The 23,108-nt window shown below is 51.6% G+C and overlaps 1 protein-coding gene across 1 annotated transcript; it reads right to left on the bottom strand.

The window, feature by feature from the left end:
- Positions 1-11,548: 11,548 nt before the first annotated feature.
- Positions 11,549-20,096, bottom strand: CRYBB2 (crystallin beta B2). The gene is made up of 6 exons (XM_007058347.3): positions 19,813-20,096; positions 18,204-18,272; positions 15,856-15,974; positions 13,279-13,411; positions 12,520-12,662; positions 11,549-11,812 (listed from the first exon to the last, which is right to left on the bottom strand). The coding sequence occupies exons 2-6, from the start codon at positions 18,255-18,257 to the stop codon at positions 11,644-11,646; spliced, it is 618 nt and encodes a 205-aa protein (XP_007058409.1). The 5' UTR covers positions 18,258-18,272; positions 19,813-20,096; the 3' UTR covers positions 11,549-11,643.
- Positions 20,097-23,108: the final 3,012 nt, after the last annotated feature.

Here is a 23,108-nt window from a genome sequence, read left to right as displayed (position 1 = left end):
ATTGAACCACCACCCCAAGGTGCCTGGTTATTAAAGAGACACAGCGAAAATGTTAAGGCCCTAATGCACATTTATGTCTCAGTTCTGTCACTTGTTTGCAGCAGCAACAGGCGTAAATCATAGGCATGAATGAATCAGCTTGGATTAAATAAGAACCAACTCAAGTCTTCAGTGAAAACTCAAGCAAATCCTTTCATGAGGGCTGAACAGGTCTGAATAACTTTCCCAGCTTTTAGCTTGTTTCTATGTCTGCAGAGAACACAGGACGGACGAGCAGAGGTGACTGCAGGCCAGAACACAGGTGCATAGGCACAGCTGTGCCAGGGTCCCAGCCCTGGAATAGGTGCTGCAGGGCAGGATCAAGGTGCATCAGCAGCAGTCTGGAATAGTGGAAGTGGTGCAGACCAGCCCTGGGGCTGAGTTAGGGGTTAAGGCTGGACTAGCAGGGTGGGTTGCATGTCAGGCCTGAGTTGCACTGGCAAAGTTGTGTGAGGAATCCTTGTACGATGCCTATCAGCATCAGATCAAACTTACTAACCACACTCACTTTTGTGAGCATCAAATATACTCCTGCATTTTTTATTTTATTTTATTTTTTACATAAAATCTGGTCTTAAAAACTGTGTCTAAAAGTACATTCTGAAGGGCAAGGGGAATGGGACAAAAGGGAGCAGCGAGATCAGTGTAAACAAGACATGAAGAAAGCCAAGACAGCGGGCCAGATTCTCTCTGCTGTAAATCGCTGTTCCTCTGCTGACTTCAGTGCAGTTTTGCTGAGTTTTTTGTTTGTTTGTTTGTTTGATGGTTGGAGGATATTTTGAATAGATGCCTAAGAAACACCAATTCTACAGTCGTGAGAGGCAGATTCTTTGGGTAAACAACATCTGAGAGGTGAAAGTGACAACAATACATATAACAAATGGAAAAATGGGGAAGCTGATAGCAATGAGTACAAATCAGCAGCTAGGTTATGCAGACAATTGATAAGGAAAGCTAAAGGTATCACTGGAATATCTATGGCCAGTAAAATTAAGGACAATAAGAAGGGATTCTTTAAATATATCAGGAACAAATGAAATCCTAGCAGTGGTATATATCCAATATTAGGTAAGGATGGTAAACTTGTCAATTGTGATGTAGACAAGGAGGAAGTATTCAATAAATATTTCTGTTCTATGCTCCCCGAAGAGCCAGGCTCTGTTTGGCTACTTATGGTTGTAGCCTCGCTGACACAGCAGTAGAGGGTTAAACATTGTGGAGTCTGTGGAAAGGCAGGTGACACCCTTCTCTGTCTGACACAAACCTGCCTCTGGATTATAACCGTAAAACTGATGTCAGTGGCTATTGTTCTTTGCCTAGATCCGAGCAGGCTGGATTTCCTTACTGAATGTTCTTTTATTTATTTGCAGAGAGGATCTGTGAGAGCTGCCCAGGGCCAGGAGTAATGCTATCCAGCAGCTATTCAATACTGACAGGGAGCCCGGAGGGAATGGCCAGGAATGACAGACTTGATCCGCTGACTTGGGGGCCTGGGACATAGCACAAAGGTGACAGCCCACAGCACGGAGCAAAGCCGGGTCGCTGAGGAGTCACAAAGAGGGTCACGGGGTCAATTTGCTTGAATTCTCAGAGCTGAAAACATAAAGGAGGAAAGCATGGAAATAATGTGTCTGCGTCTCAGGTATGCAGCCGTAGCTGTACCGTGCAGCAGCCCCCAGGGAAAGCTGCAGTGCTAGGACTCAGAAGCAGATTAAGCGTTGTCCAAGCTGTAGGAGAGGGGGGTGCCCCGTCCACAGGGGACATGGCAAGACACAGCTGCTGGGGCTCACCAAGGATCTACAAGAAAACAAGAAGTGCCTTGAGATCTGATTTAATTCCCCTTCACAGGCACACGGTTAAACGTGCAAAGGAGGCACAAATGCAGAGCAAAACCAACCAGGCTCAGCATGTTACAGTTCGAATCAGGGAAGCTGCAATCCCAGAACAGTCAGTCTTTGCTCCTCCAACAGCCCCTGCAAATACCATAGATAACGTAGCAGTGACCTGGCCTCTCCTTATTCCCAGCGAAAGTGCCACATGGCCAGAGTGCTCTCTCCCAGGGCAGGGACACAGGAGTGAGCTGGGAAATCTCACAGCACTTTGTGCTGGCTCTGAAGGGGGAAGGGTGGGAGGATGATCTCGGAGCCTGTGCCCTCGCTCCTCACCTGGAGCACGGAGCTCATCCAGGGTCAGCGCCGGCTGGGGGATGAGGAGGACAGCAGGGGCGTCTCGCCCTGGCCTAGCCCTGCTCTGCTGTGGTGCCAACATCAGTCTTAGCCCGGCCAGGTACCTTCCTTGTTGGAGACACAGTAGAGGTTGGTTCCTGCCTCCTTCTAGTGGGTGTGATTGTCTCACACCCACTCAAGTGGACAAACAGAACCCTGGACGGAGCATCACGGCCGTTGCCACCGCGGCCACGGTCACCCAGCGACAGCCAGCGGGAGCTGCGAACCATGTGGTGCCCCACAGCTGGAGGGGGCGCTGCCCCACCGAGGAACACAATGCTGTGACAGCAGGCCCAGTCCCCGGGCAGCCTGAGGCGGCGTGGTAACCCCAGGAGAGGAGATGCATTGCTCTCAAGGAGCACTGAAAGAGCTACACAAACAGAGGGGGGGATCTGCACGAGCTATGGGCTGGGATCTGCCCCAGGCTGCCCCGGGGAGCCCTCCCCCACCCCGAGACTTGTACGTCAAAGGGGAGTTTATTGCATTTGCTTTCTTTTTTCAAGCAGCAAGAGGGCAGCTCAAAATGCAGTGTAACCATCCCCCTCTCTGGCTCCGGACTCCCACTGGTAGACCGGACAGGCCCCATTCTCCCTTCTTACTGGCATGACCCAGGAGTAACTCCCTCCCAGTCAGTCCCAGGCTTCGAGAGCGATCAGGCCTGATGCTTCAAGAGAATGCTTCAGAGGCTCCAGAAAACTGGCCACATCTGCAGGGCCTTCCATTCCTGCTCTACTCTGGGCTGGGGCAGGCAGCAGTGGCCTGCGAGCTGCTAGCCCTGCTCCAACAGAGCACTGTACCATGCAGCTTTGCCAGGGCCTTTGTCTTCATCTCACTGATGTTATCTGACCCAAGCGGGGAGGTCAGAAGGGATCCAGTGAGATCGAAGCCCGAACAATTGGAATCCCTGGGGATTGGTGCATAATCCATCACATCCCCTGTGAAACCCCCTGCTGCCCCTGCTCAGGTCCTTGTTTCGCTGCAGACAGATACAAGAATGCTGTGGTGTGCAGGCAAGCTGGGATCAGCCCCACGGAGGGAGACACATGCCACCCAGAGAGTTCTGCTAGCACAGAAAACAAAAAACAAGAACACGTGCTGTGTGCACGAGCGACTTCTGGGTCCACTCGGCTGCAGAGGAGCCAGCAGCCAATTAGCTCTGCTGCGCCACCTCCGTCCGTTAAATAATTCAAGAGGCTGGAGAAGAGCCCACCTGCGGCTGGGAGACGAGCTGGTCGAGTGCACGGCCCTGCAGCACAGTGCACCTCTGAGGGCAGAAGGCATCGCAGCACAGAGCAGAATGGTGACAGCGTAAGCAAAGGCTGCCAAATGAGAACGGGACTGTTGTCACGCAGGGTAGATGGGGTCACCGGCAGTGGAGAACAGCCCCTCAGCGTGCAAACACCCTCAGCTGGGACTCGGCTGCAGGCAGGTCGAAGAAAGTCCATCTGAAGGGAAGGGACTCTGAAAACAAGGAGGGCTGGTTCACACCATCCCCTCTGAATGAGTCCACCCACTCCCTCCCCGTCTTCCTCAGACACAGCGTATTCGATTTATTCAGGGGGCGGCTCTTTATTTTCCTGTCATTGTGGCTGTTCTCACACACAGAGGAGATGCAGTCGCAGCAGATTTCTGTAGCTCAGCCTGCTTCTATTGTGTTCAGGGAAAAGGTTGTTTTCTACCAGTTGAGGTGAGAAAGGCACCCCCAACTCATATCCACAGGGACAAGCTGGGGCAACCAGTTCCCACCCTCACTACAACAGAGCTTGCCCCACTAGTTCCATTAAAAACTCCACTTCACAGCGTTTGCTTCCAGCAGAAAGTTTCAGCTCTGAAATCATTTTGGTTCTTCCTTTTTAGAGAAATTCACAAATTTTCATGTGAAGCCCAGAGCAAGACAGGGAAGTGCCAATGTACAACGTACAGCTGACGTTTCAAAGCAACATTTGGCCAATGATTCATTCACGACATTGCCCTCTTCCTTTGGGCATTTCCAAAGCTGCTTGTTTGCACGGGGCAGAATGGTTCTGAGGCCCAGGGGACCAGCTCCAAGACATAACAGCTGCATGAGTTCATGGGGCAAAACCCAGGAACCCACGACCATTCTACGCAAGGAACAACAGGAGGTGGAGAGGATCATGTGCCAGGATTTCCCTGTTTTACTGTCATTTGTGCCAAAATGTCACAGACAAACATGTAATCAAAGCCAGTCCTGCTGTTCCCTGAGCTTTCATCCACCAGAGTAGAGCATAGGGGGAACCGCTGCAGGGGGCGTGAGCCCTGCCACTAACCCGTGTGCTTCACACTCTGAGTGGGTCGGACAAAGACCAGCAGCATTTATTACGGAATCGCCTCCCGATGGCTGGGGTGGGAGCTGCCCTTTAAATCTCTCCCAGACAAAGTACTACGGGGCACATAGTGGCTAACGAGCCAGGACCAGCCCCTGGGAACCAGCCAGATGGGACTAAAGTGATCTTTTCCCTTCCAAAGATTAATGTCATTTTTTGCTTACTATGCCAGTGGTTGTTACTCACCTCTGCAAACCATGGGCATAGTTTGGGGGGTAAGGCGGGGGGGGGCGTCACCCCCCCCCAAACTGCAAGCTTTGGGCAGGTGCAGAATTTGCACCCCCCCTCCATGTCCCCATTGGCCTGACTGGAGCTGCACTTTCCCCCCACCCCCCAAATGTAAACGTAAAACTACACTTATGCTGCCAGCGATGACAGGCCAGAGAGGCCAAGCACGACAGTGCGAAGAGAGAAACACAAGCAAGTGAAAAGCAAAGGCACCGCTGAGTACGAAACAGTGGATTTGCCAACAACAGGGCAACAACAGGACTGATCAGCGACTGTCCTGTCCCCTTTGTTAGGTGCCACCCTGTGAATCCTCCAGCACTTTGCATTCCAGCTGGAAGGGGAAGAGTGAGTATGCACATAAAGGGAGACATCCCAGCAGGCAGGGAAACCGGAGTCAGCAGAATGAGCCAAGTGAGACTCTCCTCCCTCAAGATCCTTCCCCACGCCAATGATGCTAATTTCCTGCTATCCCTTGACGCAGAGCATTGTACAGTCCCTTGGCTCCCGCCTCCCCCTTCCTCCAGGTCCCATACCTGTTATCACCTCCAACCCCAGCAGGAACGCGCCTTCATTCCTTTAGCCCCTGAGAGTCCCCCGCGCTCTCAGCGGCCCCATCCCTCGCACGCGCACAAGTGCACAGATCCAGCTCCCGCCCCAGGGGCACAGCCTGCCAGTAAAGAACGTGGCTTAAAAATAACGGAGCGAACAGCTGAGGGCCACAGCGGCGCTTCTGTAGCGCTTGCCATCTGCTGTCACACGCTGGGAGCATTAAGTCCAGCTGGGGAAGCCAATCATCTGCGGAGCCACATGGCAAGAAGGGGCCATTTCGCCTTGGGGACGAGGTATTTGAAGAACTGCGACAAGAGCTGAGTTGATCTCATTTTACAACAGCCAAGTTCGGCCCAGGAGAGGCGAGAGCCAGGCTGTCGACCCGGCCTGCCCTATCGCCCCAGCTGCACCGGTGTCTTCCTTGGCTGGCCATCGCACGGCACTGAACTTTGGCTGGGTGCTACACAGGGCATCGGTATTGGGGCAGTTCCTGCCCCGAGGGGCTCACAGCCTGAAAGACGGCACAGACCTTTTCACAGCTTTCATGTCTTATCCCTTCTAAAAGCTGGGCCAGGCAGGGCACCAGGCTGAGGCGGGTTAGTGCATGTTGGTTTCACAGGGTGAGTAAGAGAAGGGGAGGGTCTGGACATGGAAGGCCGCTGCCGGGAGACGCCATGGAAAGCAGAGTGCGAGAACAAAAGAAAAAAGGGGTGAGCCTTGTCTAAGCTGTTTCCTTGTCCCTTACCCGAAGCTGCTGTCTGGGACGGATGTAGAAACCCCTTCAGTTGTCCATTGGCCCCGAGGTCAGTAGAAGCCAGCTTTTCCTGAGCAAGTCAACAACAGCTCCCAGCAAGCGCCGGTTATCAGCTGCAGTCAGACAACTGAAAACAATCAGGAGTGGAGGTGAGAAATCTCGACCGGCCAATGTTATTGCTTGCAGTTGTCTGGCGCCCGCATCAGATTCGCCTGTGTGCCTGGCAGCGCAGCAGTAACCCATAAACTGACTCTCCCTTCAGCAATGTGACAGTAAACAGACAGCAAGCTGGTAAGAGCTGTAACGGGGGAATTCTGGCCTCAGTTCTCTCGTAAGAGCCAACCCCTCTCTCACGGAGAAGGGCAGCAGGACTGGGGCCAGTTCTAGCAATAATACTCTTGGTACACCCAATTGCTAGGCGATGTATATTGGCTTTTCCTACAAGACTGTGCACAGTATATCATCGTTGTCCTGGCAAATCCCAGCAGGCCATAACCTCCCCTTGCAGATCAAACGCCACCTGGATCAATCTCTGTCCAGCTCCTTAAGATGGTCTAGTTGGACATTCAATCTGTGCCTGTCGTTGGAGATCTTATTGCACCGCCAGAGCTTCCGTGGCTCCCGAAATCCTTGACAAAGTCGTGGCATTCCTCGGTAATTGTGCTTCATCATTCATTGAGCTTCCCTCCTGATAATAGGCCCATACCGAGAAAGCCATGAACACCTACCCAGTTCTGGTGGAGACAGTGTCCTCAGTGCTGATCTTCTCCTGCCACGTAATGTGAAGCAGCTAATAAAGACGAGAATCAAAAATGTCAGTCCACTGCTTCTTCAGGGTGCAGGTTTCACTGCTGTGCAGTGGATCTGTTAAAACGGAGACTGTGGCGTTCCGCAGCTTCTTCCACAACGACTCGATGCCGTTCCAACACTGAGCCTTCGGCCTGCGCTTACACGCTTGAACAACATGCTGGAGCGAAGAAAAAAGTGAGGCTCCAGTTTGAGTCCTCAGACGGCCGTGAGCATCTCCTCACTGCGGAGATGGCTGACGTTTGAAGGGCTTTGGCTCCAGCACTGAGCTGGCCGTGGTTCGCACCAATGACTTGGACACAATGCCATTCCTCATCGGATGACAGAGAAAACAAGACTTCGGTCTCTAATGCTGCAGTGGCCGTGAGCCATTTGAAGCGGAAAGCTGTCTTGTAACTCAGCTCTAATAGGGGCTTTTGGTTGAACGAGTAACTTTGGCCCATTAACTGGCTGTTGAAGTCAGAAGTGCAGTTTTGTCAACGGGCACCAATGGTCAGTGCGAAGTTCGGCACCTCTACGAACTTGTACGTCCATGCCTGCTGACCACCAGCGGTTGTTAACAAAGAGACAATTGGTAACCGTCCTTGTGAAACCATCTGGGCCGTACCAGATGTGCTTGTGACTCCTTTGGGTGAGGGAACAGTGAGACAGCCGTCACCATGTCATTGGCAGACACAAATTCCAGCAGTCACTACCTATTCCTGTTCTTCTGCCAGCTACCAAACTTCCCAAGTGTACTTGCCCAGGTGCTATACCCTTTCCTAACCCCTCACTAAAAGCAGGGTTTCATTAAGGATTATCTGCAGCTTCACCATTGGCCGTGGTGTTGGTGGGACTGTACCAGCGGTGATGGTAAGACCTCCACAGCCGGTACGGAATCAGATGCTAAGTCACTCAGTAATCACCCGCCAACCCTGCAATGTCCATCAGGCATAAAGCAAAGGTACAATGGCCACACCTTGCCAGAGCAACCCCTTCGGGGGCTCAGAACAAAGACACGTTGTTGCATTTCTATTCCCGGCTTCCTGGCCAGCACACTCAGCGAGAGCTCAAACATCGATTTTCAACTGCTTGTTGCAAGGACGGCTTGAGTTGTTTCAATGTTCCAAGCACCAATCTGACATTTGCACCAACACTCAGGACACTGGGATGGCCCTTCCACAAGGTTTCATTGGTCATTTTTGCCTCAGTGGTGGAGACAAATTCCTGGCCATTTTGGCTTTGAGGACAACTGACCAGATTGTCACTGGTTAAAAACAGCCACATGCCGTGAACGTACCTAACCCTCAGGGCAAACGCCGGAATCCGACTACTACATGTGTTCAGAATTCAGATCCAAGCACAGCAGTGAGCGAGTTCTTAACTCCTGCTGCCCATACCAGGAACTCAGACACAGAGATCCAGTGGTGCACGATGTATGCAGAGATGGCACCTGATCTCTGGGATGCTGTGACAGTCTGCTCAGCAGCCTCCACCCCCCTTACCCCCACCTCAGGGGATGGAGGGCCACATTCAGAGGTAATGTAAGTTAAATCCCCTTTGTGCTACTTACACCCATATGGCTGATGGCTAAGGCAGCGTGAGTGGGTGAAGTTTGCATGCCAAGGCAGTAGTTGCAGGTGTTAGGAGGTGAATTTTATTGCTGGATGGAATTGGTTTCAATTTAGCCCCTTCTTCTAGCTGCTCAGTGCATAAACTACACCAATTTAGACATCAGCACCGTGGGTGTGAGTAGCTGGAAGTGGGGAGGGTTTGACACAACCTCTGAATGGGGCAGTCTGTGTTCCAGTTACCGGAAGAATATGCTGGCATTTTAAGAGCAATTCAAGCTATAGGAATGCGTTGCCTTAATTCTTTTTAGATTATGGGGCTTTCTTGCTGTGGTCCCGATTCCCCCTTTACCAGAGCGCAGCTCTCTTCTGGAAGTTGCCATGTGGTCACGTGAAAATGCAGCAACAATCTGAAGCAGCTCCCTTCCCTTCCCCTGCCTCATCCCCACCCACCCGGTCACCTCCCAAAGACCATGTTCTCCATTCTCACCCACATGGTGTGATCTCATACACAGCACTTCACCCCCTTCGGCCCCAGCCCCCCAGTCTGCAGGGACAGCAAGGAGCCAGTGGAATCACTGAGTGTTTACACTGCTGCTGGGAGCCCAGCTTTACAGCCAGCTTCAATCAGCTCTGCGGGTTTTCCCTTCAGCTGGGGGAAGGCAGCAAGTAAAACCCAAATCCCAAACACCACCCTCGGTCGCTGGTGACGGGAGGGTGGGATACTGTGTTGAACTGGGCCAGGCTCTCAATAACAACTAAATGGTAGGTTTCAGAGTAACAGCCGTGTTAGTCTGTATTTGCAAAAAGAAAAGGAGGACTTGTGGCACCTTAGAGACTAACCAATTTATTTGAGCATGAGCTTTCGTGAGCTACAGCTCACTTCATCGGATGCATACTGTGGAAACTGCAGAAGACATTATACACACAGAGACCATGAAACAATACCTCCTCCCACCCCACTCTCCTGCTGGCAATAGCTTATCTAAAGTGATCACTCTCCTTGCATCCGATGAAGTGAGCTTAGCTCACGAAAGCTTATGCTCAAATAAATTGGTTAGTCTCTAAGGTGCCACAAGTACTCCTTTTCCTTTTGCGAATACAGACTAACACGGCTGTTACTCTGAAACCTCTCCTTACAATGTGTATGATAATCAAGTTGGGCCATTTCCAGCACAAATCCAGGTTTTCTCTCCCTCCGCCCTCCCCCCACACACACACACAAACTCACTCTCCGGCTGGTAATAGCCCATCCAAAGTGACCACTCTCTTTACAATGTGTATGACAATCAAGGTGGGCCATTTCCAGCACAAATCCAGGTTTTCTCACCCCCCCCCCCTTTCCCCTTCCAAAAACCACACACACAAACTCACTCTCCTGCTGGTAATAGCCCATCCAAAGTGACCACTCTCCCTACACTGTGTATGACAATCAAGGTGGGCCATTAAGCAGCTTTGGGTGAGGCTGTGCTGACACACAGTGGCCACCCAGAGAATCTGGCTCCCTGAGCAAAGACTGCGGGGAACAGTTAGTCTACAAAGAGCTTGTAAAGCATCAGACTAAAAGCCAGGGAGCTGGGGGCTGACTATCCGGACGCCTTGCCCCACACAACACCCAGGGCATGTGGGTTAGTTCAGAACATCCTGGGCTGGCACTATGTCCAGGAGGAACTCCAGAGAGCTTTTATAGCTCTTGCTATTAACAACACTCCTCTGCACTTCTGCAGATGCCTGCACAAGCTTCAGTTAAGTCTCACAGCAGCCCAGTGAAGCAGGTAATTATTATTTCGGTCCTGTGACCAATGGCAGATGCGAAAGGCCCAAAGAGATTAAGTCAGTTGTCTAAGGCCGGTGGCAGACCCAGAACGAGAACCCAGGAGTCCTGATGCCAGACTCCTTGCTTTAGATAACACAGCTGCCGAGAACTGCCTGGTTCCTGAATCTATCTGTGGCTCTTAACTCTGCTGTGAAAGACAGATCCCTACACTTTACCTGGACAAACGGTTTGGTCTGAAAAAGGCCTCCCCGCCCCCGGTTTGTTTAGAAGCTCTGTTGCATTTGATAACAGACATGCAATAACGAATACACAGAGAGAGAAAGTGAGACACAGAATGAGCTGAGACCTCACCCAGGGTGTACAAAACCTCCGGGGAACACAAGCAAGGAGTGATTCTACATTATTCCATGCTTGGCCACGCTTCCTGAGGGAGTCACTAAAGGGGTTCATAGTATTCTCGACTTCATAGTGTTCGTTAATGCAATGGGATTTCGTTACTAGGGTAACTGACTGACAGGGCAAAATTCCTCCCTTGTGCAGCCCCTGACATCAATGGCCCAGGTGAATCTGGCCTGTCTTCCAACCCCAGCTTGCTGATCTATGGCACTAGCTAGCAGGAAGATGCTCCAGGGTCATTCTAGGGGTGGCTGACCCTCTTCCTACTGAAACGCACAAAAACACAGCAGCAACCAAGCTGCTGTACCACTCTGAGCCCCATGGCAGGGCGTTCAGGCCCACACCGGGGCAGGCCAAACACCAGAACGGTCTGAGGGCATTGCACAGGCCGGTCAGTCTGCAGAGTCCTGGACAAACTGCAGTTCCTGTTGAATTCAGTAGCTCAGACCCCGGAGGGAATTGCTGTAAGCTCTTGGTTTCCTGCCTTATCCCTGCTGGCTGAGGTGTGGGGTTTGGGCTCCATGTCTTTAATTCTTAATTTTCAGTCACTAGTGCCCCGGGGGTTGGGGTCGGGGCGGGGGGAGGGGTGATTGACCCGACTCTCAGTGAGGGGCGGGGGGGTGGGGGGGTGGGTAATGACAAGTGCCTTTGCCCTGTGTTCATGCTGGGCCTTCACTCCACACCCTGGGGTCTCCGAGGCGCACATGGGCTCTGAGGAGCTCAGAGCTAGCAGCCGCCGCCAGCACGTCCCCCAGTGCAAACTCAGAGAATGATTTCAAGTGTCTCGCCGCCCCGAGAAAAGAGGTGCCTGACTCGATCGAGCGTTTGAAACTCAAAGCTTTATTCAGCAGCAGAGCGGCATTCCTCATGCAGCGGCATGTGGGAGAGCGAGGCCACTGGGGAACAGCAGCAGGTCACACAAAACTGGTTCCAGTTTCCTTCTCCTCTGGGCACTCAGGAGGGGGCAGGGGCTTCAGTTGGTGGGGTGAAAGGCCCCTCGCTGGTGCCACTGCATATCCCGGATGCGCCTGACGGATTGAATCTGGGGGTGCTGGGCACCAAACTCTGAGCTGTCCTTATAGTCCCCCTTTTCAAACAGGTACTGGTAGCCTCTGTAGCCGGGGTACTGGTATCCGACCCAGCTGCAAAGGGAAAGCCCAGCCAAGTCAGAGACTGGGAGAACCCAGGTGTCCGGGAAACCCAACCGGGACAGCACCCGGTGTCTCCTCCCACCCAGGCAACCCCGCCCCTGTGGGTGGTGAATCGAACTCTGTCCCTGGCCTGGCCGGGGCAAGGGGATGTGGCCCGAGGGCTCTCACTAGCACCACGGCGTCAGCCAGCACTGCCCTCTGCTGTAGAGGCATTAAAGCGCTCTTCAAAGTCTCTGAGTGAAAGGGCTTCCTGAACCCAGAGGAGCCACCACCTTGGGGCTGACCCAGTTTGGGAGCTTCCCTCCTGCCCTGCTCCACCCGGCTAGGGCACTTGATCCTTGGCCTCCTCACACACCTCACTGGCCTCAGGAGGCTCCGTGCATCAGGGCAAAAGGTTATTTATTCTCCAGCCCCATCTAGCAATATGTGTTCTCCTGCTCAGCTCCAGGCCCAGGGCAGAGGGCTGAGCAGCAGAGATGCTGACTGCAGGACAGCAGCTGTGCCTGGAGTCTAACCACCTGGGTTAGGGTGTTGTTATGACGATGCCTTAAACTGGAGACAATCCGGGCTCTAGGGACAGAAGTTGATGCAATCAATGATTCTGTCCCTCAGTTCCTAGATTCCAAGTGCAGGGCAAAGACGACTCCAGTGCCCAGATCCTAACAGGGTCATGTGGACCCACTGCCCCAGGTACTTACGTGCCGCTTTGCACCCGCACAGATGACACTTTCTCCTGGTAGCCATGAGCATGGAAGCTGGGCACATCATCATCTATTATCTCAATCTTCTTGCCGGTGAAGCTGGGGTTTTCATAGAGGACGATCTTGTGTTCCTGGCTGTCCTGAAGAGAGGAGAGATGCGGGGTCAGTGTTAGCAACGAGGTCAGGCACCTTCCAGGGAAGTTATCAGGGAGTCAGAGAAGATGGCTCAAGCCTCCAAACAAAACTCAAGTGCGTAGAGAGTGGGCCCAGGTCACCCTAGTCAGGAGGAGCTTTGCCTGCTCACAGGAGGTGGAATGCTGAGTGTAAGCAGACCTGTACAGTGATCATCCTTAGCCGTTCACCAACAAACTTCGGAAGTGGCAGGTTACCCCATAACTGTTCATTCTAGGGTTCCCTCAGACCTTCCTCTGAAACATCTGGCATTGGCCACAGTCAGAGATATGACACTGGTCTAGATGGCCCATGGTCCGACCTAGTAGGACATTTCTTATTTTCCTGCGGACATACAACTTTTCAGTGGAGATCTGTGCACAATATATTCACAAATATGGCGACTGCAGGAGCTGCAGGCATTTGAGGACACAGTGACTTGCCTTTTTGGAAAGTTCAGAACAGCTGGTTTTGTCCAGGATTTTGGCTCCAGCTCTCAGTCTGAGGGGACCCCAGAAAAGGCTCATGATCAGGTCTTTGCCTGACCAGATTATACTGACTGGAGTCTGACAGAAGCACTCTCACCACTTTGATGGGTCTCAGGGTGCCAATGGTGTCGCTCCTCCGGCTGTTGGTCCAGGAGTCCCAGCGGGGATACTCGCCCTTTTCAAACACAAACTGCTCCCCTTTGCCATTTGCCTGTTCGTAGCCAACCCAGCTGGGAAAGAACAAAGTACAAACATTGGAGATAGATGGGCAACGCACCAGAAACCTCCATTTCTGAACCATCCCCAAACTCCTCAGCAGGTGGCCAGAGAAACATCCCTTTTGCTGTTTGCCTGGAGGAATCAGTTGGCTTCCTGGTTATTTATTTACTATACTGGGTGTGTCTCTAAATTAAATGCTAAATGGTATTATACTGTTCTGCCACAATGTGGCAAAGTGTGTAAAATACCTTATTTAAGCTAACCTTAGCTACACCCAACAGGACATTAAAGGATCATATGAAGAACACATCTGGTATGTATAAGCAAGCTCTGTAACCAGTCCGTATCTGGTACGGAAGCATGACATGGTGTCAGAAGTAAACTAAGAACAGAAACAGAAGTAAAACAGCTACAACAGTTGCAAACCTAAGGAACAAAGCAACAAAAGTTGCAGGATCTCATCAACCTGCCACTCTTCAGTGCCCCAGAGAACTTCAGCTTTGACAAACCTTCATAATAGACAGATGAAACAATGTTTTGCAAGATTTTGCATTGCTATCAACCCCCACAAAGAAACTCGAGATATAGAGGTATCTTCTTTAATTTATACTATGGGGAAGTAGACAGAGCACATATTTAAATATTTTGACGTTGCTATAGACAGTCACAAAGATAACTATGAAAGGGTTCTGTCTGTGTTTGATGCATACGTTATATGTGGTTTATGAAAGCATGTTTTTACCAGAGAATTCAAGAACCAGGGGAAAATGTTGAATATTTTGTAAGAGCTCTGCATACATTGGCTGAAAACTGTGATTTGGGAGAATGCAAAACATGAAAATGTCAGAAACAGGCTGGTTATTAGGTTAACAGACAAAAACCTTTCACAGCAGCTACAACTGAAGAGAGTTTTAACCATAGTCCCAGCTATACTGAAAGCAAAGCTGCCTGAGCTGGTGAGACAGCAAAGCCAAGAGCAACTTGCCAAACCTGAAAAACAAGAAGCTACCTTAGAAGCTTTTAACAGATGCAGGCTGAGTGCTAAAAGCCATTACTATAAGACTCCTGAGGTGAGCAGAGAACTCCCAGGCTAAAAGGAACAAATTCCTGTCTACATGCACAAGATGTGGAAAAAGTCACATCCCAAGATATGATGCATGTCCAGCCAGAGGCACAAGGTGTCATAAATGCATGAAATATGGACATTTTGCAGCTATTTGCCACACCAAAGCAGTCAGGGAGTTGGCTCATATTACAGACAATCCAGAGTCATTGTTTCTGGGATCTGTCACTTGTGATGAAACAGAACCTGCCTGGAGATGAAACTGAATATTCATGGCAAGACTATTGACTCAGGAGCGGACATCACAGTCATCTTGAAAGGGACTTACAATCACCTTCAAGCCCCCCCCCGCCCAAGAGCTGAAGTCACCTGGCTCAGCTCTGACTAGCCCTGGAGAGATTCTGATCTACGTGGGCCAGTTCACCATGGAAACAACATACAATGACAAAAACTTTGCATTCAGAGCGTATTGGATCAAAGACCAACAACTTTCTCAGTGGCAGCAGTGACAAGCCTAGTGAGAAAGGTAGAAGTCAATGGAATATTTGGCGATACTGGACTTTGGGAAGAAGATCGAATACAAATCAACTTCAGAGACAATACTGAGCCATACAGCGTACAAACACCTCTACCAGAGAGACCATGGAAGAGACTAGCTGCAGATATAGCCAAGTTCAGAGGACATCATTTCCTGGTCATTGTGAACTATTATTCCAGCTGTGTAGAAATAATGAACTTGAAAGACCTAACATGTTATGATGTTATCAAGAAACTGAAGTGCACTTGTTCTCTATGTTAAAATGCTAGTGAGGGATAAGTCTAGGTACGGTACAGCCTGCAAATCTCTCCTTTTAAGCATGCCCGGGCACCTGTGACTCTGCTGATTGGTCCAGCTCATTCCATATTGTTACTTTGACTTTATGGGCCAAATTCTGGCAGTCACAGTGCATAGGCATTAATCAGAACCAGCACCACCAGCATGGAGCATGTGTTGGCAGCCAGCCAAATAGCAGAGAGAGAGAACTGCCAGCCAACTGGGTGCAGAGCTCCACCCGTGTGAGGTCACTGGAGTAAATACATTCACAAGGGCATCAACGAGGGCTGAGTCTGGCCCAGCATCTGTCAGCCTAGGAGGTGTTCAGGGGGTCTCTTTCCATAACTCCACCCAGAGGTTCAACTGCTGGGACCTCTCCCGGCTGGGGAAGCCCAGGCAGGGGCAGGGGGAAGGGGACGGGACGTCCATTAAGTAACTTACTTCTTCAGTTGATCTTGTTTTACGCTGAACAATTGTTTCTAAGCCACTATCACAACCTCCCCCCCGTCTGACACATCTACTGGCCCAGACTCACACAAGTGCTTGCATTCCCACCATCCCACGTGCAAGATACGTACGGTCCAGAGTGTACTAGGATGGAGCCAACTTTCTCCATTCCCGCCTCCTTCAAATTGGAACAAGCTGCATTAAGTTCATGGCAGCGACCTTGGAAATTCTCTTGCTCAAAGACGACAATCTGACACCCAGAGAGAGAGAGAGAGAGAGAGAGAACAGCAGCTTAGAAAAGGGGGGGTTGAAGCCCTGCCGTCCATCCTGCCCGTGAGCACAGGGGTCAGTGCAGGACTGTTCCCTACAGTACGTTCCCTTGTGATTTCTCTTCGCCAGTGTAGGGAAGAGAGACTCTGGCAGCCCCATCGATTCTGTTCGCACCTGGGATGGTGGAGGTTAGAGCTGGAAAAGCACCATTTACACCAGTCCATTCAGCCCACATCCCTCAGCCAGGGCAAGAGTCTTCGCTGCATCTTCAAGTGTTTGGCCCAGGCTCCTTTAAAAGTGCCAAGTGACTCCCAGCATGGCCCTGGGGGAGGGCTCTGGATACCCTTCCTGAACTTTGGTTTCTTCCATTTCTCTGAGTTACAAACTACCCCAAAGAACCCGCTCCTTGGTCTTGGTCCCTGCAGAGTGTTCTATGTCTCTTTGGTGGTTATTTGCCCCAAATTATAAAAGTTGGGCCAAATTCAGCCCCGGTCCAACTCCATTATCTTTCGTGAACTCAGAGCAGGCATCACTTAGCCCATTTACCATGGACCTCAGTCATTTTTGTAGCTCTTCTCTGAATTCCCCAACTCAGCCACGTCCTCCCAGTACCCAGGTGCCCTGTGCTGAGCCCACAGTTCGCAATGAAATTATCGGCTATGGCTGGGTTTTCAAATTTGTCTGCGCGTCCTCAACAATTGGCTTTCAAGTCACAGATCTACTCCAGCTGTGGCAACCTTTCCTTGCCAATGCGATTCAAGTCCCAGCGACAGAGCCCGGGGCTTCGGGGTGGGGGTTACGTACTAACACATCATCTGGCGAGCCAGGCTCTGTCCGGTCAGCACACGTTTGTGGGTGAGTGGAGCAGAGAGAGGAAAATCTGTGGTGTCTGCACCCGAAACAGGATGAGGGCTGAGCCAGCTCCACTGAAGCCAATGGCAGCCGTTCCAGCCACTTCTGTAGGGGGTGGATCAGGCCCCGAATGAGGGAAAAGTACCTGCCGACTTGAGCAGGATTGTCACCCCGAAGTCAGAGTTCACAAACAGAGTCCCTGGGTCCCAAGATGAGGGTAATGTGAGGTCGGGGCTTTACCCCTCCCACATACAGGACTCGATCCCTTTTCTAACACGTTTTACTATGCTGCAATGAGACACTGGCGGTTGGCCCGCGCCAGCTGACTCAGGCTAAGGGACTGTATAATGGTGGTGTAGACATTTGGGCTCATGCTGGAGCCCGGTCTCTAGGACCCTGTGAGGTGGGAGAGTCCCAGAGCCCAGACTCCAGGAGCTGGGGCCTTAAAGGTAAACACCAAATATGCCTGGGAGACTTACAATAAATCACAAGAATTAGCAACACTGAATAGTTCTGACACCACCTTACCCCCTCCCCGCACACAAGCCTCCTGAAAATCCCCCTTCCTGGTATTTCTCCTGGCTCTGACAAGTCAGATCCATCAGTATGCAGATCAAAGGAAATGTTTGACACAGTACCAGGCTCAAAGAAGCTAATCTTGGGGCACTGTCTCATTTCCTTATGTACAGGCAGGTTTAAGAATTACTTTTTGCAAAGCGCTGCTGCAGTTCCTGCAGAGACTTTGGCTCTAAATTTGCAGGATTTATATATTTTCCCTGGGGGGGCCCCCCCTTAGGAATGGCTGGTCAATAGGTCACTTGCTCTCACGCTTTCCTAAGAGGCCCCAACAACACGGGGAAGGCTTGGAAAGCTGCTTACTACTGAACTTTGGAGCAGCTGGAGTGGGGAAGCCTCTTTATTTTGTCCCACAGCTCTGGATCTTGCATCCTGGAGGAGAGCCTTTGGGTGGGGAGGAGGTGAGAGCATTTGGTGCTGCCATGAATGCTAAGCAGCTGCTTATGGGATGGCACTGGGGCTAAGAGGTCACTGCCTAGCCACCTGGCTGCAAGGTCACTACAACATTCCTAGCTGAAAGGCAGAGGGGATTTTTAGGTACAAGGGCAAGCAGCTGCTGCTTAGGGGAAGGCGTTCTAAGCAGCTCAGCCGTTCGTATTCCAGCCTGCTCCCTCGAAGAGGGGAGAGCACCTCCCGGCATGCACGGAATTGGGGTAATGGATAGGTGCGCACACATTTTTACGCATACACTCGTTTATGCTTCTTGGGACCATATCGCGGTACAGACCCAGCTGCTGCACAGAGCACTCACCGCACAGCGTTAAGAGAAACGCATACTGACCTTGGAGCTGGTTTGCTGTTGCTTAGAGGCTGGCATCTGATGGTCTGACGCCATTGTGAAACTGAGCACCTGGGAGGGAAACTCAAACGGTTAAACGTTGGTCTTGATCATTATAACCGGAATCCTGTTTGGGTTCGTACACCCGCACCCATCCCCCCCCCAGCCCAGTGCTCTGCGGCTATCCTCTCCCTTCACTTGATTGGCCAATAAATGCCCGAGGAACCCACTGGAATGACCGACACTGGGGGTTTCTAAGCACGGTTTCCCTTGAATCCGGGTGGAGCAAGCCCAGCGGTGGGGGAGGGCCTCCTTCACCCATCTGAACTGTATCTCTGTGATGGGAAGAATTCCCTGGTGCTGGAATTTGTGCTAAAGCTCTGGGCTTGCATAGAATACAATGATTCATCCGAAGTGGGGAGAGAGACCTTACAAACCAGCTGCAAAGGGATCGCGGTGGGAGCAAAAACTACAAATTGCAGCTCCCTGGATGCTATGGAAAGGCTGGAGGCAAGTGCCTTTTATAGCATTGGTTCTGTATACACATAATTAGTGCTTGCCCAACAAAGGCGAGTGTGCTAACACACGCCACCTTAGAGTCACAAGGGCAGTGCAGCGGGACCCCGGTGTGGAGGTGGGAGTGGACTGGCTTCGCCCTGTAGGACTTTCCAGCCTTCGTACCCCATCAGCCAGAGTCCTGTACTCTTCAGACATGAGTCTCTGGCTGCATGGCAGAGTAAGGAAGGTGACAATCTGTGCACTGACTTGCTTTGGTTTGGGGCCAAAGCCCAGTCCAGGCCCATCTTGCACCATCAAGCATTACAAAGTCTCCATTGGTTTCTGTTGGGAGTTCAGCTCAGAGCCCCTTCAGCTGCTGGCCAGTCCTTACGCAGGCAAACTCCCAGTGAAATCAAGGGGAATTGACGTGCAGTTGGCCTGAGGAAAACTTGCATGAGACCCTCTGAATTTTGTCCCAAACAATATTAACAACAATGCAGGAGGGGTGAGCCACATGGGCTTCGCCTAAACATTTAAGGGTTTGGCTGAAGCAGTTCAAGTTTGTGAAGCTTTCTCCACCACCCACCTCAGCAATTTAAACCCCAGGGAGATCCCAACCCGCAGGGCAGCCGGGACTGTGTGTCCAGGAAAGACAAATCCCAGCTTCCCTGGTTGGCACCAACGGAGCTGCCGACGGTGTGTGGCACACAGCATCGTTGAGCAGGGTGGAGTGGCAGCGTGTCCTTCTCTGCCCCGCCCAGGACAGTCTCCCCTGAAAGGAGCTCGTGCCCGGTAATGGTCAAACACGAGGAATTTTCAAAGCCACCACACCTGAGTAGGCTCGAAGTTATGTGAAACAAGTGATACCTGCTAAAATTCAATTCAATAAGGGTCAGGCTCCTGACCAGTCATGAAATCACTGTTGCTGTATGGGACCAAAACATTGGTATCCTCTCTTATTCACCCTCCTGGACATACACCCCCGTACGGTGCTGGGCATCTCTTTATTGCATTAATGCTATGGACAGTAGGTTAGTCTTCAGACATGCGGCTTTGGATTGCAGTGGAAACCAAACCAAAACCAAAAGAAGGACAATAAATAAAAAATTCTTACCAGTTACACCAGTACCCGCTTGAGCCAGTGAAGGGGCTGCAGCCGAGCAGCAGAATTTATACTGCGCCTCAGCAGAATGGTGCCAAAACTATTTACAAAACAGTTAAAGCATGCTACAAAGGGAGAATGCTGGATAAAAGCTCAACGAAAACCAAGGTCAGCTGATCCCCAGCAGCCATTGTCTCGCTAAACCCCCAGCTGCAGAATTATTTCATTAGCTTTCACATTCGGAGCCGCCTGCTTTGTTGGGTGGGTTGGCCAGGAGATTTAGAGTTTGCACGCATCAGCCGAACGCAGGCCAGGCCCTAGACCCTCGCTTTCAAAGAATGCAACCACCAGCCCTGCTTCAGGATTTTTGGAGCCAGAGACTTTATCCCTGTAACAAACTGACATCCCCGCCCCACGGTTAGAAGTACAAAAATTGCTGAAGTTGGCTGGCTGCGTGCACAGTAAATAACTGGGCCTTTCAAACAAACAGTAAATGTCTACTGTTGCCAAAGTCATTACTTTCAGCAGAAAGAGAACGCTGTGGATGTAATGCTTTAAACATAGCGCCGAGAGCGCAAAGTGGGGCAGAGATGGCTGTGGTGTGCTGTGTGTTAGGACAAGGAGGAGACGGACGTGTAAACCTAGTACTTTCCAGTGCTTTCTGTGCCAGGATGCAAAACAAAGCCACAGACCAGATTCTAATCTCAGTGACACTGGTGTAAATCTGGAGTAGCGCCATTGGGTCACACTGCGTAAGGAAGATTAGAATCAGGTCTGCAGAACACAGGTGGCTTTCCCTTCTGCCTCAGAGGTGGCTGCATTTCAGCAGTGCTAGAGACGTACAGTTGGTGAAACCCAACGTTGGATTCTTCAGGACTGAAGGCCTTATAGCAAAGTATATTCCAACAGCTGCTCCTTGGAATGCCACTGGACAGCGTGCACCGCCAGAGGGGCAGTGGATGCAAAATTAGAGATGATTTCTTTTAAAAAAAAACAAACACTTCTTTTAACTAACCGGCCTAGCAAGCATCGTAACTATGCCTCATGCTGGGTAACGTGATCTTCTTTTTCTCTGTCAACTCCTTTTTGAGCCTCTCACTACAGCCTAGCAACTCCCAAAGCTCAGCACCTCTGCGTGGAGCCAAGGTGATGGGTCAGTGGAAATAAACCTGAAACACGTCCATGCGAGCGCCCCTGAACAAAGCCAGAGACCAGCAATTGCATGGACGTGTCATCCTGGAAGGGCTGGCAGGAAAGCCGCCTTTCCAATGTTGACCTTTGTTTGGATACAAGTCACTGGTGAGCAAACAAAGAAGTGTCCATGCTGGGACCAGAAACTTCTCAGGGATTCCATCAAGAAACCAACAACCTGAATCCCCTCCCTGCCACCAATGTGACTGAGTTGAAGTTGACGGCGTTATGCCAGCTAAGACTGTTATGAGCAAGAAGAGAGTCCGGTCCCTGCCTATGTGCTATAGCCACCCTGTGAGAAAAATTCCTATCGTAGGAGCTCAGTGCCGCCCTTTGTGCCACGTGAGAAGTGGGTGGGAAGGCTCTCGGAGGGTTTGCACAGCAGCCAATATTCTCAGGGGGATTGCCATGAAACTCAGGTGGGGGGTGATGGTGGATGGGAACCAGAGTGGTGTGATTTAAATATCTGGTACCTTATGAACTGCCTGGGCTAGCAAGACGCTCCCCGGCATAGGCAGGTCATTTCTGACCATCTTTTTAATGGCTCCTGCCACTGACAGGCAAATACGTGCGGAAGAAGCAGGGCTTAATTTGTAAAGAAAGCTGCCGGGGATCAAGCAATTCTTTTGCTTTTGTAACTGGTGCAGCAAGCCCGGAGGCGCCGGGGCCCTGAACTGCCAGGCCCAGAGGCACGGGGGCTCAGCCCTGGCGCAAATTAAGCACAGGGAGGAAGGAAATGCAGGATAAAGGCACTGATATTGCAGCAGAGTTTTGTGCTGCAGCATGTTTTGTACACAGTCTCATTCTCTCCTCTTTCTGCCGCGTGGTCTCCCTTCATCTCCACAAGGGCGCAAGACAGTAATTTGCTTTCCTGTTTCTCTCAGGCGCAGGAGATCAATCTGCCCATTTAGTATAGTAGGTCCTCATGCCAACTCAGGGCTAAGAACTTGGGAACAAGCTAAGCAGTGAAGGCAGGTGACCAGCAGACCCGTGGAATTGTTACCGGCTCTGTATGAAACCCCTTCCTCCTTTGGGTCTCTGACATGAATGCAGCTTCCCCCAGCCCCCGAGCAAGTCACATTGCTGTAGCCTGGGTCTGGTCAACGCAATCTGGGGCCCCCAGAGAGAATCTGCTTTGCACAGGACCCCTGGGTCTCCTGGCAGGCAGAGGAGACGTGCCCTCCTGCTAGAGAGGGGCCGCTGTTGTTAAACCACGCCTGGGTGAGTTAGTGACGGTGCCGCTTGGCGTCCCGCGTGGCGCTCGCCGTTTCCATGCTAGGGTGGTTGCGGATGCGATGCTGCGAGGTGCCACGTTGCACTCAGTGGGCATCGAGGTTGCTCAGCACCTCTCGGGCTTTACCCACCCTCTTGTCAGGCAGGAACCGTGGGGTGAAGAACCCTGCCAGGTGAGGCTGTTGCCTGGCAACCTCCAGTGCCAGTGAAATTGCCCATTTCGGAGGAACCAGAACAGCCCTCGATACGTTACCATTTCGGGGGGCTCTGCCTTGGGCAGACTCGGGAGAAAGGCTCCTCCTCCCACTACCAGGGCACTGAGCTGCCCAGCTGCTAGAAAAGAGATGAATCTCGGGCCTGCGCCAAAGTACCCACTCCGCCATCCCCTCTCTCCTTCTGAGGGACTCTGCCGCCAGCCAGCTGGACGCATGTCTCGCCAAAGGACACTCCCTGCTCTGATGGGCGGGGGCACAACCCTGCTGCGAATTCCTTGAGGGCTCTCCCTGCAGGTGCTGGCTGCCTGTGTGTGACGGGTTCCCCCCAGGGTGCTACTTGGAACTAGGCTATCACTGCGCACGCCTGACCCACCAGCCTGGGCTCCCTTTACACTGTACTGCTGAAGCAGGCCAGCCAAGCCCTCCCTCAGGCTTCAGACTGCACTTTCCCAGCACACAGGAACACACCCAGCTGCAGAAACACACAGACTCTGAAATCAGCTCTGCATGGAAAGCCTCAGCTAAGAAATTGCCCAGCACTCAAGAGCACACACTCCCTCTGGGTGTAAATCCAAAACTGTATCGTCTTGCACTGCACAGAGGACGATACCGTGTAAGCTCATGACATTCGCCCCCCTCCCTCAATGTGGAGGAAGATATGCACAGATC

Source organism: Chelonia mydas, chromosome 15, assembly GCF_015237465.2.
Source record: "Chelonia mydas isolate rCheMyd1 chromosome 15, rCheMyd1.pri.v2, whole genome shotgun sequence".
Classification (NCBI taxonomy): domain Eukaryota; kingdom Metazoa; phylum Chordata; order Testudines; family Cheloniidae; genus Chelonia; species Chelonia mydas.
This window is presented reverse-complemented; position numbering and strand designations above follow the sequence as displayed.